The sequence below is a fragment of the Pleurodeles waltl genome, chromosome 2_1 (genome assembly GCF_031143425.1).
Source record: "Pleurodeles waltl isolate 20211129_DDA chromosome 2_1, aPleWal1.hap1.20221129, whole genome shotgun sequence".
In the NCBI taxonomy this organism is placed as follows: Eukaryota; Metazoa; Chordata; class Amphibia; order Caudata; family Salamandridae; genus Pleurodeles; species Pleurodeles waltl.
The window spans coordinates 17,240,492-17,258,568 of NC_090438.1; the positions used below are offsets into that span (position 1 = coordinate 17,240,492).

At 44.4% G+C, this 18,077-nt stretch overlaps 1 protein-coding gene across 1 annotated transcript in view; it reads left to right on the forward strand.

Annotated features, from left to right (window-relative positions):
- The window catches only part of LOC138260407 (zinc finger and SCAN domain-containing protein 31-like), a 120,194-nt gene extending 110,218 nt beyond the window's left edge, over positions 1 to 9,976 (forward strand). Inside the window, exon 3 of the mRNA XM_069208856.1 lies at positions 6,715 to 9,976. Coding sequence (XP_069064957.1) covers positions 6,715 to 7,496 — 782 coding nt within the window. The 3' untranslated portion in view covers positions 7,497 to 9,976. The remainder of the gene's footprint in view (positions 1 to 6,714) is intronic.
- The last annotated feature ends 8,101 nt before the right edge of the window (positions 9,977 to 18,077 follow it).

Genomic DNA, 18,077 nt, shown 5'->3' on the forward strand with positions numbered 1-18,077 from the left:
GTTGTATCCATCAGAAGAACGAGTTACTTACTTTCGGTAACGATTTTTCTGGTGGATACAATAGCTACCTGTGGATTCCTCACGGTCCCACCCGCCTCCCCGTTGCCTTTTTGGTCTCTCCAAGCAATCCTTGAGTGTGCTCCTTTTGGTCTTCAAAGTTGCAATACATTTTGCATATATGATATTTGTATATATGTGTATATTTATATATAAATCTATACATATTGTGTATATACATGATTTGTATGTATAAATATATTTATTTGTTTAAAAAAAAAAAAAAAAAAAGAAGGTTATATTAAATCTACAGCTATTTTATTGCAATGTTGTGTGATTTACAATATTAAGAGATGTTGCTTTGCTCTTTCATTACATTGGGTTATTATTATTCTCATGCACGTAAAAAATGTTGGTACTGTCATCGGCACGTCGGCGAGGACCTCTTATTGCCTGTATGACGTCAGACGGCGTCGCGTGGGCTAGAGTGACGTCCTCGTCGACGTGCAGAGACTAGTAAGAAGATTTCCGTTGAATGCTGGCGCCATGGGAGTATTCATTAGGTGAGGAATCATTAGGTGAGGAATCCACAGGTAGCTAATGTATCCACCAGAAAAATCGTTACCGAAGGTAAGTAACTCGTTCTTCAGGCACACTTATGAGCACTGGGGCCCTGGCTGGCAGGATCCCAGTGACACATACAACTAAAACAACATATATACAGTGAAATATGGGGGTAACATGCCAGGCAAGATGGTACTTTCCTACAGTGTTTCTATGAGGGAGGATAACAGTGAGTGTTTCTTTGAGGGAGAATGACAATGAGTATAACTGTGAGGGAGAATGATAGTCGTGTTACTTTGTGTAAGACTGAGTGAGTCAGAATAAGTGAGACAGTACGACTGATTTGGTCAGTGAGTCTGAATGAGTGAGATTCAGTAGGAATGAGTGAGAATTGGACTAGGTGAGTCAGTGAGATTGATGAATCAGAGTAAGACTGATTGACTGAGAAAGAGAGAAAATGAGTGGGATTAGGTGGCACTGACTGAGGATGATTTAGTGAGTCACAGTCTGCGTGAGTCAAAGAATGAGTGGGACTAAGTGCCTGATTTAGATCTTGGTTGGCAAGTTACTCTCAGGCAAGTTGTCCGCCAAAATATAAATCTCAAAGGATATAATGGGATTAATATTTCGGCAAATGGAATGTCTGTTACCATCGTGACGGAGAAACTCATCTGCCAAGTTCAAAATCAGGCCCTAAATGAGACCAGGGGACAGAGAGAGAGAGATTAAGTGATAGGTGAGTCAGAGTGGGAAAGAGTGGGGCTAAGTGAGAATGATTGAGATTGATTGTTAGTGAGTTAACCTGACTGTGAATGAGTGAGACTAAGTAAGTCAGAGTGAGAATGAGGCAGAGGGAGAGCAGGTCAGTCAGAGTGGGACTGAGAGAGCCCCCAGCCCTGAACCCACGAGAAGTCATGCTTGCTCACTTGAATTTGAGCCAAATACTTTTAAGGGTCACCAGCCACCACTAGATGTGGGCCTCTTCTCTTCCCAGATGTCAGTTTTTCCATACAGAGCCTCTTGCTGAACTTCGAGGCACACCTGCAGTGCTTGCCTACAAATGTTAGTTTTACATGAACTGTGCAGCTTGCCGGAATCATGAATGGCTCCGGACTTTGAAGGATGCAGGCCTGAGATTGAGGGCTGAAGACAGAGTAGTGTGTGAGGATGTCCTCCTCTCTGTCCCCAGTCTCCTCTGAGAGGTTTAAACCAGAGCTGCACTCCCTGCACATGCATGTTCATGAGCTCAGCACAGCAGAGATTTGAAGAAATATGCTTGATGTCAATCCACTCTGTTCAGATCTGCCTGTCACGCTTGTAGCTGTCACAGGTGTAGCAGCACCGGGTTCACCCCGTTCTGACAGAGCAGTACTAGCCTTATCCTCTGAATCTGCGGCACTTACCCAGGTGCTTTGAACAGATTTTTGTTTTTTATAAAGCACATTTGGTTAGTTGACTTTAGGACTCGGCTATAACAAAGAATACCTCTTAAATGGTTGGTGAATTTGTGTGTGTAAGGTCCCCCGGGTGGGTGAGTGGGTGAATACAAGAATGTGTCAATGTACTGGTGAATAGATGCATGTGTGCAAGGATAGGTGACATGCATGATGAGTTACTGAGCATGTAAACATCACATTATGAAGAGGTGGTTTTAGTTATAAGCCAGACACTGGGCACTCAAGGACTGGGTGGAATGACGAAGAAATCAAACAGTTTTCTCTGATAATATTTTGGAGACCTCGATTTGTGGTCTGATGTACTTAGCTTTGGTGTTCAAGATGTGCTTTTTTTATATAGTTTGCGTGTATTGCATAAAATCACTAGATTAAGTTTGGGGTTGGGGGGGGTGGTTATTCCAGAAGCATTCTGTTAGCCTGAGAAATTTCCTGCCTATGAACAGTTTTTTGCTTTCTTTATCCTTATGCTAACTCTACCATGACTGTAGTCAAGTGGGGTAACAATGAGTTTTGGTTGGGATGATCTAGAATCATTAGTGGTTTCATAGAGAGATTGTCCATGATATGGGTGAACATTGAAACTTCTGATCTAGGCCCATAGATGTTAAGATTGGCGCCAAGATGTAGTTTTAGCGCCTAGAAGATTGAAGTGGATTAAGAGGTGGCCTGACCAGTCAACCATAATAGATGAGCCAGTCTTAAATGTTCTTTTTGAGATTATCGGGTGTGCAGGGTTTAAGCAAGGGTGTTTAAGGTCAACATTTTCATGTTGTGGGAGCAGGGTCTAGGCTGTTCCTCAGTGTGGACTGAAGTGCCCTAGGGCAGTGTGAGTTGCAGTGGCACTGGAATGTTCCGTGATGACTTCTATTACTGCTGTGTATTTTCCCCAGTGGTTGGCAGAGTGTAGTGCCACAAGCTTCTGTTCAGAGGCGGATAATTCCATAGATAAGCATTGGAGGTCGATGCTTGGCTGGTTTTCAGAGTTGTACCCTGTATTGAGGTTTTATGGATGCCATTAACCCCTGTGTACCTCTTGTGTTTGGCTGCTGACCTGCAGGTGTGGAGTAAACATCTCTTTATAGTACGTCTAGGGTTTTGAGAGCGTGGTTGAACTAGCATGGGGTTCTTCAGGATTCACAGTGTTTTTTGTTATTTTGGGATATCTGGGGTGTGTTCCCTGACGTGATAGGAATCTGAATGTAGGTTGAGGAGGCTTGCGGACCATTTTTGTAGGGAAGTAACAGTTCTTTGATGAGGTTATCGCTGAGAGCTTTCAGTGTTGAGGGAAGTAATTTAGTGTGATAAGGAATGTAGGTAAAATAGAGGTCATTGACAGGAAAAGACGATGAGAAAAGGATGTGTGACCCAGTTCCGAGTACAAGGTTAGAGAAGTTATTGGCCTTGAGTGATTGTGCATCAAAAATGGATTTCAGTTCCAAGTGGAATAGTTCCATCATTACTCCAAGAGGTGAGGGATGATGGGTGGCCATTGGGATGTGAGGCGTTTCATATGTGTTACCTGGGAGGTGGGTTCCACTGGTGGCTCCTCTTAACGGGCCCAGGGGTTATGCCCCTCCCTGTTTTCGGGTTCGTTTGTTTTTGCTGTACCAAGAGTGAATAATATTACATTATTCACTCTTGGTACATACAAAATGCCAACCTCCTGCAGTCCGGCAACAGTCTCCTTCTGCACCTGCATCAGCCTTCAGAGAGCGATTACCTGGGCTGGAGTGTAATTTTAGGGGCGAATGACAGTGAGTGTTGCTTTGAGATAAAATGACAGTGATTGTTACTGTGAGGGAGAATGACAGTGAGTGTTACTGTGAGGGAGACTGAGTGAGTTACAGTTTGAGTGAGTCAGAATCAGTGAGACAGTGAGATTGATCTTGTCAGATGCGTCTGAATGAGTTGGACTGAGTAGGAATGTGTGAGAATGATCAAGTCTAGGTGAGTCATTGAGATTGAATGAATCAGAGTAAGATTCATTGACTGAAAATTAGTGGAACTAAGTGAGACTGATCAAGAATGAGTGAGTCACAGTCTGAGTGAGTCTGAGTCAGAGAATGAGTTAGAAAGTTAGTAATAATGAGTGGAAATAAGTGAGACTGAGTGAGAGTGAGATTGATTTAGTGAGAATAAGTGGGTCTCAGTAAGAAAGAATGAGATTGAGTGAGGCTGAGTGAGCGAGTTAAAGTGAGAATCAGACCGAGGGAGAGTGAGTGAGTCAGAGTGGGACTAAGTAAACCCCTAGCCCTGGAACGACTGAGAATTCAAGCTCACTGGAATTTGTGCCAAAGATTTCACCCCACCACTTCTAAGGGTCACAAGCCACTGGTGGCTTCATTATGCTCTGAGGTAAGTGTTTAAGGCTTTGAGGCTTGTGTTTCAAAGAGCAGGAACGGTGGGGGACTATGACTGCAAGTGAAGTGGAATGTTGTGACCTGGTGGCATCTATATGCATTGTGTGGGAGGGGGAGAGGAGCGGTGGATTTCATATGTTTGTCTGACAGTGTGGGTAAAAAAGAGTTTTTATGTTGAGCTGATGGGATTAAATGTCAGGGCCGTCATGGTGAGTGTAGAACAGTCTTGAAATAGCGGTTGAATTGCAACACGGTGATGGTCGAGGATTGATAAACAATGTTACTGTTGTTACTGATCGATATGGTCAGATTTCCAAGGAGACTTGGTAAACAACTGGTGGTTAATTTTCTTCCATGGGGATTCCTTTAGACTCTTGAGACATAAAGTTTGTTTTTGAAGTTTTCCAAGTAATAGTAATTCTATAGGTGAAGAAAAAGCTGCAGTGAGTGTTTCTTTGAATCCATTCATACTCTTGTGTTTGTAATTTATGTGACAGTTTTCAGTAGATGTGGTGAGTAGGAGACTATCTTTTTAGATGATTTAGAAGACAGATCCTGTATTAAGGATCCATTGTGGGCAGTTTGGAACAGTTTCAGATCTTATCCCCTTGAAGCAGCGCGTGCCTAGAAAACATAGCAGCTTTGTGGAGTCCTGGTGACTTTGAAGGATCTTAGGGACTTAAGAAATCAGTGTGGGTCCTTGTGAAGACCATAAAGATGGTTTGAGTAGGAAGTACATTGCATACAACTTTCTCTGTTCCTGCCTTGCTATAGCGTCATCCTATTTACCTTGGGAATTCAAATGTCTACGATAGCTAGAGTGCAATAGAATATGGTCAGAGCCCATTGGTCAGATCAGAGAACTACCTTGTTGTATTCCCCAGTCTTCCACTTTAAGCAGTCCTGCACTTAAATGCATACAGGATGGATTCCTTTGTCTGCACAGTCAACAACACCAACCTGCTTAACGCTCACCCAGTTTCATGCAGGTCTAGTACATGTAGCCTTTCCATGTATGTCCACTGTGCACGAAGGAAATAGAGCCATGTACATATAAGTAGCACAGGCTTACCAGAAGAAGTCAGTCGGCATCTGTCCTCTGAAGGCAACAGGAGAAAAAGGCCTGCACCTCACCCCACACCCCTCCGCCCCACTAGAATGAATGCTGCCGCCACAGACAATCCCTCTCTGTAAAGTCAGGGAATGGTTGTAGCCCATCTAGTGCCTTGCCAGGAGAGGAACATGGAGGGGCATTGGTGCATGCCCTATGAGCTATAAATTGAGTCCAAAGAACAAACCTTACAAAGACAGAGGTCCTGTTCTAGGGGCAACTAATACGTAAACATAAGACACTTCTAATGCATAATGTTGTATTGTAAAAAGTAAAACACTTCAGATCTCATGGTATTGTCTTTGTTGGGGAGGGCCTTGGGGATATGTGAACACTCAAGTGCTCAAGGTAGAGGAGAATACATTGAAAATCTACTTCCAACCCTATTTGGAAAACAGTAACTTTTCAGTGGTTTGCTATCACATTTGACGTTGCAAACCATTGATATTTTGCATTATAATTCACAGTTAGAAGGGCACACCTTCTCCTAATTATGATGAAGATTGAGCTACAGAGCCCCATTATCGAGTCGGAAAGAGTTTTTTGACTTGCAAAACGGGTTTTGTGCACTATGAAAGGTCATTTTTGAAAAGCTCACAATTTGCAACAGCAAAACATCTTCCCTGACAGTTTTTCACCTTTGCCTCAACAAAGCTTCCAGTCTCTCAGTTTCTCCCCAATAATGAACACTGCAGTCTTCAGGGTTGGGTGACAGTTTTCGGACTGTATTATATCCAACTCTGACACAGGTGCTTTAAGAGAGACCTTAGGTCTTGATTCATTCACAACTTTTGACCATTAGTTTAATAGATAATAATAGCTTGTTTTAACGATCCTTTTTCCTCTACCTCGGATTTACTGTATGTGGTGGAAAATCTACATCAAAGAAATAGCTGTTATGAAGACATGAAGCAGGCGAGGTAACTGAGTGAGTTGGAGCTTCACTGCTGCTGAGACGTCTGTGCCCTGCAGGCCGAATGTTCTAAGACGTGCAGAAACGACTTAGGGCCTGATTACGAGTTTGGCGGATACCCCGCCCGCCGTGTTATCTTTTTAAGGTTTGTAAATTGAGTTCTGTTAAATAGAGCTAAAGATAACCTTTGTTACTTAAAGAGTGCTGGAAGATTGACACTGTGCTAACAATGGCCATAAATTGAGAACAGTTATCATTTCTCTTGCTGGTATTAAACGCAGTGATTAACTGTGTATTGCTTTCATCCCACAGATGCTGGACTAATGAACAGTTACCAAGAGCAAATCCGTGAACATTGGGCTGGAATTTTAGAGCCGCAGGAGGCATTATTTTTAAAAACCAAAGAAAAACCTCTGTTGGGCGCAGGGAAGGAAGTGAGCATCAGAAGGTGGAACAGATGCCACTGGAGGCAGAGAGGTCACGCACAACACAAAATGGGGCCGTATATGGAATATGAAAATGGTATCAGCAATTCAGCAGGCTCCAGCAATCAGAATATGAGCCCCACAGAGGGTAAAGATTTTCCATGCACTGAATGTGGCAAGAGCTTCAGCCATGCAAAATATCTCCATTCGCACCAACATATACACAGAGGAGACAAACCATATCGGTGCGATGAATGTGGGAAGAGCTTCAGGGAATCGCGTAAACTGATCACCCATCAGAGGGTGCACACAGGAGAGAGACCCTTTAAATGCAGTGACTGTGGAAAGGGCTTTAGCCAGGTTGCGCATCTCAGCAGCCACAAGAGAATGCACACAGGAGAGAAACCGTACACTTGCAACGAATGTGGGAACCATTTTGGACACTTATCGACTCTGATCTCCCACGTACTCATACACACAGGAGAAAAACCCTACAAATGTAGTGTATGTGAGAAAGGTTTCCGAAGGTTAACAGATAAGCGTAGACATGAGAGGACGCATACAGGAGAGAAACCATATAAGTGTAGTGAATGTGGCAAGAGTTTTAATCAGTCCGGTAGCTTATACACACACCATCGAATACACAGTATTGAACGAATTACAATATGAGCAATCTAGGCACATTTAAGCTTCTGTTGTTGAACTCTGACAAGCTGGCACAGGATTCTAGCTATCAAATAAAATATTCCTAAAGTAACCGTCATTTAAGAAACCGATTCTGCACAAACTAAGAATACGTATTTAAGATCAAGGATCAACAGAAAAACATACTGTAGAGTATTGTATTATTGAGAAGAATACTTTCACCTCTTAGGGCTAGCGTATCAGCCTGATTTGACGACCTAGCTATTAAGACTACGATAACCAAACCCTGAATGACTGAAGAATTGTACAAAGAAAGCACAAATACGTATCTTAACAAACCTGTAGGAACCTTGTCAAATATTGTTCTATGTTGAAATACGGTGGAGACTATGAGTATGTAAGGACATTTGTGTGCTTTATCATGGGGACACCAAACCACTGACTGTTTTAGTTGTACAAGAACTGTGATACAATTGTTTACACTTAAAAAACAACTTATGGTTTAAGAAAAACAACTACTGCGAAAACTTGTATTTCTGCACCTAGCCACATCATTTACCTTAAAACAAACAGGGGTTTATTATTTTCTAGTAGACAGATGGACTAGCACATAAACAGATTGTTGTATGTGGTTGAGATCACATTAAGGAATCTGCTGGGACCACATATTTATCCCCCCAAAAACCATAGCACAGTCTCATCTCCAGGCAAATGGACACGTTACAGTGTTATTTGTGATATGTTGACCTGCATTTTTTGTCATAGTATAGACACAAGAGAATAACTAAAGAGAGATAAAACCTACCTGTTTGTTAAACTACAGAAATTTAATATTGGTTGCCAAATTTTAGTCACCTTCAGAAAACGGCAGGTTTCATTGAACATATAACCCGTGTGGAACTCTTCTAATGGGAGTGAAGAAGAGGAATCAGGCTACCAAAAGTATCTAAAGAAACATTACATAGAGCGCAAAATGGAATCCAGCAGTGAAAAGGTACAGTAATCTCAAGAAAGGTATTTCCTGCTTGCACATGCAGACTTGTCAGTATTACAGACCATTCTGGCTGAAAGTAGTATGGCCGAAGATATGCTAAATATTTAAGGTGGAGAAAGGATTAAAGGGATCAAATGTAATAACTTCAACTTGACTCAAAAAGAGCTGCACCTTGTTGCAATCTAGGAAATAGTAAGGTTTGTCCCAAAAATTATTTAGGGATATAGGAAAAAGGTACACAGACTGACTGAAGACTTGAATTTTTTTTATTTTTTTTATTCTGAACATAATATCTTAGGAATACCAATTATTTAAGAAATACAGAACCAAAAAATAAAACTATGGTATGGTACTAAGCGTAGCTGCTATGAACGTTCCCATAAAATGGAGAGCTTTAGGGTTGAATTAAATTATTTTCTTATGTATGCCGCCACTATAGAGACATGGAAAATGTATAAAAACATCACGATGAATGAAGGAACCCAGAGAGCTCATATATTGAACCGCTATGTCCAGTAATGAGTACTGTCAGATTGCATGGTTTTAAACTATCATCCTTGCAATTGAAGAAAAGGAGCAATAAAAGGCTGAAATAGGCAGCCACAGACCACCATGTTGGGCAGAAGAGAAATGGCAACTTTAAGGTCGGTTACAAAGAATGACACTGCATCCCACACCCTTTAACCTAAAGTTATAGAAACATACTCTGTACAGTGCAGAATGCCCAGAAAAATTTCAGCATAAACAAATTCAAACCCTCCCCTTTCCAAAGAAAGGACAGAGTTTACTTCCAAGGAGGTTCCTTCTTGCTGCTGCCATATGGTGACCAAGACATTGTCAACATCTTCAGAGGCCCCAGCTTCTGTTGTAGCTTCACATGTTGGAAAGGAGAGCCTCACGTTGGACCCGTCATCCAGACTGGACTCACCATATGACTGCATCAGGTTTTACACATGGTCAGCCTGGACACAGGCAAGAACAACATGTTTAGAAAGTGGAGGCTTCTTCATGAACATTAATACGGGCATCAGATAATTCTTTGAAGGAGAGTGAAGAAAAAAACCTACATGAGAATGATACAAATTAATAAATCACACACTACTGTTCAGTATTGATGCTTTAATCCGCCTGGGTCTTGAGCATAGGAGATCGCACATTTTGTACAGGATATGATGACTTTTTTTATAGATCAAACCAATTCATAGAGAACACACAATGAACTTTAATCGCATGAATCCTTCTCCTAAAATTCCAGAGAATGAGCATGCGTCTGTTCACCTTTGAATCTTTTTAATGACCGATAAGAGGAAAAGGACCTGTACGGCCCACAAATAGGTAATAGAGATGAGCACATGTGCCTAACATCTGCTGGTTCATGGATACGTCACAAAGAATACCCGCAACCTCTGCAACAAACCGCAGCCATGTTTGTCATCATTCCCCAAAATGTATACACACCATGATGATGAAATCCATCATATGCAGAATAAAAAACATTGATGTATTTTGCACTTTGTCCATCTTTTTGTTTGACTCTGAAAGTACCTCTTAGAATAAATACTCATGTCATTGAATAGATGTCTAGCTTTGACAAAAAAGATACCAGTGCCTAGTTGTTAATTTAAGTGCTTGCTGCGTCGCCTGAAAATAAATAATTTGTTAGTCTTGTAAAGGTCTCATGAAGCTGAGGTGCCAAATGAAATCTGAGGAAATGACCTAGGGCTGTAAGAAAAAAATTAGCAATTCGTAGTCGTCATTGATAGTCGGTCGAAAAATTGGTGGCTTACTTTGAGAAGTTTGTGGAAGGAGAGTGAAATGGTTAAAATGTTTTTTAAGATAAGAATTTGTTTCCAGTGTAAACCAAGTTACATCTTTTTTCATCATGAGAATAACATCAAAAGGTATTCACTTTTTGAAGTTTGTGCTTGGCTGGCCATCAGTTGAGACCTGCTGGGAGTGGGGCTTGTGATGTTTGTAAGACATTTTAAGATGAGTGGCCAGTTTGTACCCCAGATGAAATATTGAAAACAATATTTTCTTTACTCCTATGAGCATCCTCTGATGACCCTCTGAATGACTGATCAGGATAGACTGATGTGAGACCATATTACTGTGTGGATTGGTGAGGGTGGGCTTTTGTGGAGGCGCCACTGGAGCCTACCCCTGCTTCATCTGCGCCATCTGGCTTCTGGCTTTCCTGTGCTTGACATGGCTGCAGCTCTTGGCTTTCACCCTTCCTCTGGGCACCTCACATCTGGCTTACAATTTCATGTTTCACAGAGTCCTTCCCTGACTGGCTGCTCATCCCCCTGCTTTGCCTATCAGCCATCTCTCCTGTAGTTGTGAGTGGTTGCCCACATGTCCTCTGTATGCTGTGCAATGAACATGAAAGTGACGTGGGCCATGTCTGCATGTTTGATGACATGCCTTGCTAGGCTGATCTCTTCTCCACCAGGGAGAGACGATAGTTTGTCCTTTGCTCTGCCCTCGAGCCCCTCCTGTATCCTTGTACCTTGGGGTGGCCCACTCACCGCTAACACTTCTGTTTCAACTGAGCTGAGGAGACTTCTGGAAACTACTAGCAGGAATGAGAACTGAATTCTACATGCGTTGTAAACCAGAGCTGTAGCCATACCTTTGCGGCCCCTGTGTGAAGCATGGAGCTGGCCAGCTGTGCACTCACCACAGAGAGAACATGTATCACATTCTTCTGCCGGTTGCCTTCTTGCACCTCTTCCTGTGTTCTCTTGTCTCTCCTTAAGATGGGCACAGCGGGGTGTAGTTCTCTGGTTACAAAACATGGAGATCAGGTCAGCCACATGTTGGAATGGGGGAGAGCTCTGAATTTACTAGCTCAGGACCCATTCCTCTGATAACCTTGGTAGGCCTCGGACCCTATCTGTGTGACCGGGACCTCTGGAAGCTAGGAACCGGGCAGAGAGGGTGGACCTGTATCTCAAAGGCCCAGGAGAAGATGTGGCAGAGCATTCAGAACCACCTCCATGCGAGTCATAAGGAGCAGCCAAGCTAGAGGATTAACTGCTTGAAACCAGGATGTCTTCCTACAACACCCAGGAGCTGGTCCATATCAGCTAAGGGAAGTGAGGCTTTTGAATGGTGTCAAAGATAAAAACCCAAGTTAAATACTCATGCAGCAGGAAGCAGAAGGGGGCGCTGTTGGTCAGGCACGGGGCGCTCAGCACACCTGGTGAGGAACAGCGGTGAACTGAGATGGTCAGACTGCCCATCTGACAGACAGCACAGAATCACTGCCACCTAAGTAATAAACAGCTCTAACCCTGCCACCCCATACTGTCCAGGGCAGGAAGTCCTTCCAGTGAGGGAACACCTCACACTTGAACTATACCTCTAATCACACCGAGCATGTGAAGTGAGTGCACCCAAGCTTGCTTACAGGAGCTCTCTTAACCCTTTCATCTTCGATACAGGAGCTCCCTTCACCCTTTCACCCTCCTCACAGGAGCTCTCTTCACCATTTCACCCTCCTCACAGGAGCTCTCACAAAGCCCCACCCCTCCTACAAGAGCTCTCTTCACTCTCACCCTCGTTACAGGAGCTCGCTTCAGCCTTTCACCCTCCTTACAGGAGGTCTCACAAACCTAACCCTTCCAGGAGGTCACTTCACCCGTCCTCCCTCCTTGCAAACCTAACCCTCCTTCCAAGAGGTCTCTTCACCCTTTCACCCTCCTTGCAGGAGGTCTCACAAACTCCACCTTCATTACAGGAGGTCTCTTCACCCTTTCATCCTCCATACAGGACCTCTCTTCAGCCTTTCACCCTCTTTACAGGAGGTCTTGCTAACCCAACCCTCATTACAAGAGGTCTCTTCACCCTTTCATCCTTCTTACAAGGAGGTCTGTTCACCTTTGCACCCTCCTTCCAGGAGGTCTCACAAACCTCACCTTCATTACAGGAGGTCTCTTCACCCTTTTATCTTACATATAGGAAGTTTCTTCACCCTTTCTCCCTCCAAACAGGAGGTCTCTTCACCCTCATTACAGGAGGTTTTGCAAGCCAATCCTCCTTAGGGGAAATCTCACCCTCATTACAGGAGGTCTGTCAAACCCATACCTCAGTACAGGAGATAGCTTCATTACTCCAGTATTGGAACTTTCATAGATTCACATGCTTGAATCATTCCCCGTCGTCGAAATGGAAGCCCCCGGTATAATTTACACAAGCAGTGTTAAGATATATTAACAAAGAAAGGCCCTAGGCCTCTTCAATTTAACAGTCTTATCAGAGTCATTTTGTGAAAAGGACCAAACTTGAGTTTCCACCAATCAGGCGACAGCACCCTCTAGAATCCTCCTGAGAGAAGCTCCAGCACCTCAGATTTTCTACCGCACATTGTGCTAGGGAGTCTACTCAGAGCTCTGCTCTTTCTTCACACCTTTTCAACAACAAAACTTATCTAACCTGATTTGTCAACTATTTTCCAACTATGTCTGACAAGGAGAAGAGGGGTCTTTTCAGAGACTGCAAGACTTGTGGAACAAAAAAGGCTTCATTCTGAAGACCCTCACTAGGACTGCATTTACTGCCTCTACCCAGACCATTCAGCCAAAGACTGTAAGGTTTGTCGTACCTTTTCCTCTAAGACTTTAAAGGATAGGGAAGGCAGATTATTGATATGGCTGCAGAAACTAAAACACAGAGAAAATCCAGTTTCTGACTCTGAGATTGATGACTCTTCAACATCCAAAAGATCATCAAAGAGGGCGAGATCAGACTCAAGATCTCCCTCCCAACTCTCAAGGAAAGCCCACAAAAAGACTGCTTCAGGGTCTTATAAGGGCCGCAGCCCATCTTCCTCTCCTCAGAAAGCTTCCAGGAAAGAGGAGAGAGGTCATTCTAGCAGTTCAGAGAGGCACAGAAAATCTTCCTCTGTACCACCATCTGTGCCTTTTAAGAAGCCATCCTCTGTTACTGCGAAAAAAGCACTGTCGACGACGGATTCATCGTCGACGCTACCGTCTGTGAGTACTTTTCCGACGACGACATCCAGTTCTGCGCTTCCAACGTCGGAGGACAAGTACCACACCGTTGACGAGAACTGCAGCTACGACATCAGTGTCGACGACCGTCTACACATCGTCGACGGCGCTGATGTCAGTGTCAGCCCTACCGTCGTCGATGACCTCGCCGATGGTAGACTTGTCTGCAAGACTTTCTTCCATTAAAATCTCCATGCGCTCAGCGTCTACGACACCGCCCATGACGAAGTCTATATATGCGCCGTCGACGACACCGTCGACGAGGGAAAAACATCAAAAAATGGTGGAAAAAAGGACGCCAACACATACATCACCTAGTAAGGTGTCATCCCTTGTTCCAGTGCACCTTTTAGAGGGAGATGAAGACTCAGATGACGAGGAGCCATTTGGAGCAGCCCATAGTCCATCCCAATTAAATGTGAAGTATCAGGAAGAGGAGGAGTATGAGGAAGCCTATGACCCTCAATTTTATGCAGAACAACAGCAATACCAACAGGGAGCATATATTCCATCCTCCTTGTTGACTGACCTCAGAGGGATGTTGGATGATAACAGCAGGCGCTTTCCCCCTCAAGGGGAACAACCACCTCCATCGCCCGTCTCTGGGGTTACCACTCCACATCAGAGGCCAACTTCTTTACCTCTTGCGAATGTGGCTACTCCAGATATGACACTTCCTCAGGATACGGACATCTCAGAGGGAGATCAGGAAGAAGGGGAGCTCCTGGACACTCACTCCGAGTGGGACGAATACATCATCCCTGCTCCTACTTCTCCTTCTCAATCTAAGGTGAAGTCCCCACCAGAAGACATGGGAGGGTTTCACAATCTCCTAGAAAGAGCTGCCAAACGTTTTTCTTTGCCAATGCCAACCAAGCAAACAGACTGTTTCCTTTACGACTTTAAGGAGCCTTTCCAGAAATACGTGCGCTCTATCCCGATGGTTAACTACCTGTGGGAAGAGGGTCTAAAGGTAATGCATAATCCGGCTACAGTTACAGCAGTACTGTCTCATTTAGATAAGAAGTACAAAGCACCGGACGATACACCAGCATGTCTAACTGGACACCCTCCTCCGGATTCGGTGGTAGCTCAGGCAGCACAAAGAAGATCTAAGAATCCTTCTGCCCCGATTTCCGCACCCCCAGACAAGGAGGGTAGACGGTTAGATAATATAGGTAAAAGATTTTCCTCTATGGCTAGCCTAGTGGTAAGAGCTGCCAACTCATTGGCTAGGTTTGATAGACAACTTTGGGCGGACATTGCACCTTATATTAGCCAGTTGCCGGAAGATACAAGATCAGAGGCAAACAAAACTGTACAGGAGGGTCAACGCACGTCTGCAGAACTTATCAACTGTGCAATGGACATAGGAACCACTGCTATACGTCAGCTCGCTGGTGCAGTGGTTCTTAGAAGGCAAGGTTGGCTTAAAGCTACCTCTTTCCGTCCAGAGGTGCAAAATAAGATCTTGGACTTACCTTTTGATGGCCAGGCATTATTTGGGAAACACATTGATGACGCCTTACAATCTATTAAGTCGGACACAGACACAGCAAGGTCACTAGGGACCCTGCAATATTGAAAGTCTTGCTTTCGACCTAGAGGGCGTGGCCAACCCTCATACAGAGGAGGATATCAACAGTACAGATATTCCACCTATCCTTCCTCTTCCCAACAATATCGCCAGTACTGCCCACAGAGGCAGCCGCCGCAACCAGCTTATGGTAGACCTGGAGGTCGTGGACGCTCAACCCGCCCGGCCAAAGATTCTGCTCTGAGAGCCTGATGCATCCGAGGCTCCGGCTACATCCAATTCCCCTCCTTTCAGTCTGGGCGGGAGGATATCCCTATTCCTCAAACAATGGCAAGCCATCACATCAGACAAGTGGGTCCTCCAATTAGTGAAACGGGGCCATACTTTAGAATTTACCCAACTACCTCCCTCTAACCCCCCCCCCTTTGCAGGACTCCTTCAAGATACCCTCAACAACTCAAAAAAGGAGATCAACAAAATGCTTCTCAAAGGAGCTATAGAGAAAGTGCATTGAGCTCAGCGGGGAAAAGGATTTTATTCCAGGTTCTTCCTCATTCGAAAAAAAGTGGAAGGATTGGAGGCCGATCCTCGATTTACGGGAGCTAAATACCTACTTAAAAAAGCAATCATTCCGTATGCTCAGCCTACAAGACGTCCTCCTGCGCCTCAACCAGGGAGATTTCATGTCTACACTAGACCTGAAAGACACATACTTCCACATTCCCATCCACCCTGCCCACAGAAAATACCTGAGATTCACCGTAGCCGGCAGCCATTTTCAATTCCGTGTCCTTCCTTTCGGCCTGAAATCAGCTCCCAGAATATTTACCAAATGTCTAGCACCAATCGCAGCCTTTCTCAGAAGGAGAAAACCCAAAATTTTTCCATACTTAGACGATTGGCTGATAAAGGCAAAGACCTACGCAGGAGCGCGCAGATCAACAAAAAAGTGCGTTTCCTTACTAACCAACCTTGGACTCACCATCAATTGGGAGAAATCCAAGCCTCTACCAGCACGCAGTATTACCTTTCTAGGGGCAAAACTGGACACACAATCCACCATGGCATGTCCCACATTAGAGAGGCAACAAAGGTTACTAACTCTAACAGGTTCCATACAGAAAAGAAGCAAGGTTACTGTCCGTCTGTTCAAGTCTCCTTTGGGCATGATGTCTTCATGCATACCTCTAGTTCCTCTATGCCGTCTAAAGATGCGCCCCTTAGAGGAGCAACTGAATCATCAGTGGCTCCAGGTGTCAGGCAGTTTCGAGGATCAGATACACATAACTCCAACAATACTCAGGGCTCTGAGAGGGTGGTCTCTAAGGCATCATCTATCAATCGGCCTTTCGTTCCTACAGCAGCCGGGTCCGTGGACCATCACTACGGATGCATCCCTGGAAGGTTGGGGAGCTGTGCTACAGGATCTGCAAGTAAGTGGCAAATGGCCACCGCATCTGGCATCAATGCATATCAGTTGGCTGGAGCTCAGAGCAGTGTACCTTGCCCTACAGGCGTTTCTTCCCAAGATCTCAGGATCGCAAGTGGTAATAAGGATAGACAACACCAAAACGATGCATTACCTCAACAAACAAGGAGGCACAGGATCTCTCACTCTCTTCAGAGAAGCCCAAACAATTTGGAATTGGGCCTCGCAGCAAGGCATCACACTATCAGCTGTACACTGGCCGGGAATAAACAACAAGACAGCAGATGCACTCAGCAGGCAGAAGTCGAGCTGCCACGAGTGGGAGCTAGACCAGTCAATAGTGTACCACATTTTTTCCCAGTGGGGAACACCAACAGTAGACCTGTTTGCAAACAAATACAGCGCCAAATGCCAGTTCTTCGCAAGTTGGCATCACCAGAAGGGATCTTGGGGGAATGCGTTTTCGATAGTCTGGTCAGACATCTTTGCTTACGCCTTTCCTCCAATTCCGTTGATCCCACGAGTCCTCACGAAGATGAAAGCAGAGCCGTGCACTCTGATATTAATAGCTCTGTATTGGCTGCGTCAGCATTGGTTCGCGCAACTTATTCTTCTGTCAATCAAGCCTCACATTCCGCTGAAGCCGTTACCCCAATTGTTAACAATGAACAAAGGGCAGGAATGGCACCCAGATCCGAAGTTGATGCGTTTATCAGCATGGCTCCTGAGCACAGGGAGTTCACACATTTGAATATTCCACAGGAGTGTAGGGATATCTTGTCAAAAGCCAGAGCGGATAGCACAAATAAGACTTATTATTGTAAATGGAGACGATTCTGTGTCTGGTGTCATCAGTGGCAGATTGACCCATTAGTCTCGCCACCAGAGGAAATATTACCGTACTTATTGCAGCTAGCTCAAGCTGGCCTGGCACATTCTTCCATTAAAGTTCACCTAGCTGCGATAGCTGCATACAGACGTTCGGATGCTTCACCCTCAGTCTACTCCTCTCGTCTGATTAAGAGGTTCTTGAAGGGGCTTTTCAGAGTTTTCCCTCCTTTCAGACCACCACCTCCTTCTTGGAACCTAAATATTGTCTTAGCACAACTGATGAAACATCCGTTTGAGCCAATCCATAGTGCTTCTCTTAAGTTCCTTTCATGGAAGGTTGCTTTATTGGTAGCTCTCACATCAGCTAGACAAGTCAGCGAGGTGCAAGCTCTCTCCATTCAAGAGCCATTCCTACAGCTTAAACACGACAGACTGCTAATGCGGACTAATCCGCATTTTATTCCAAAGGTTCCTTCAGACTTTCACATCAATGAACCTTTAGTCTTCAAATCCTTTTTTCCTCATCCATCTACTCCTGCTGAGAGGGCATTACACTCCTTAGATGTTAAAAGATGTGTTCAATTCTATTTAGACCAAACTAAATCTTTTCGACAATCTAATCAGCTATTCGTAGCATACAGTGCTCCTAGAAAAGGACATCCACTCTCCCAGCAGAGTATTTCCAGATGGATCGCCTCAGCCATTCGCTTCTGCCATCAAGCAGCGGGTAAACCTCTGCACTCACCTGTACATGCTCACTCCACGAGGGCAGTCTCATCGTCAGCGGCGCTGTTCG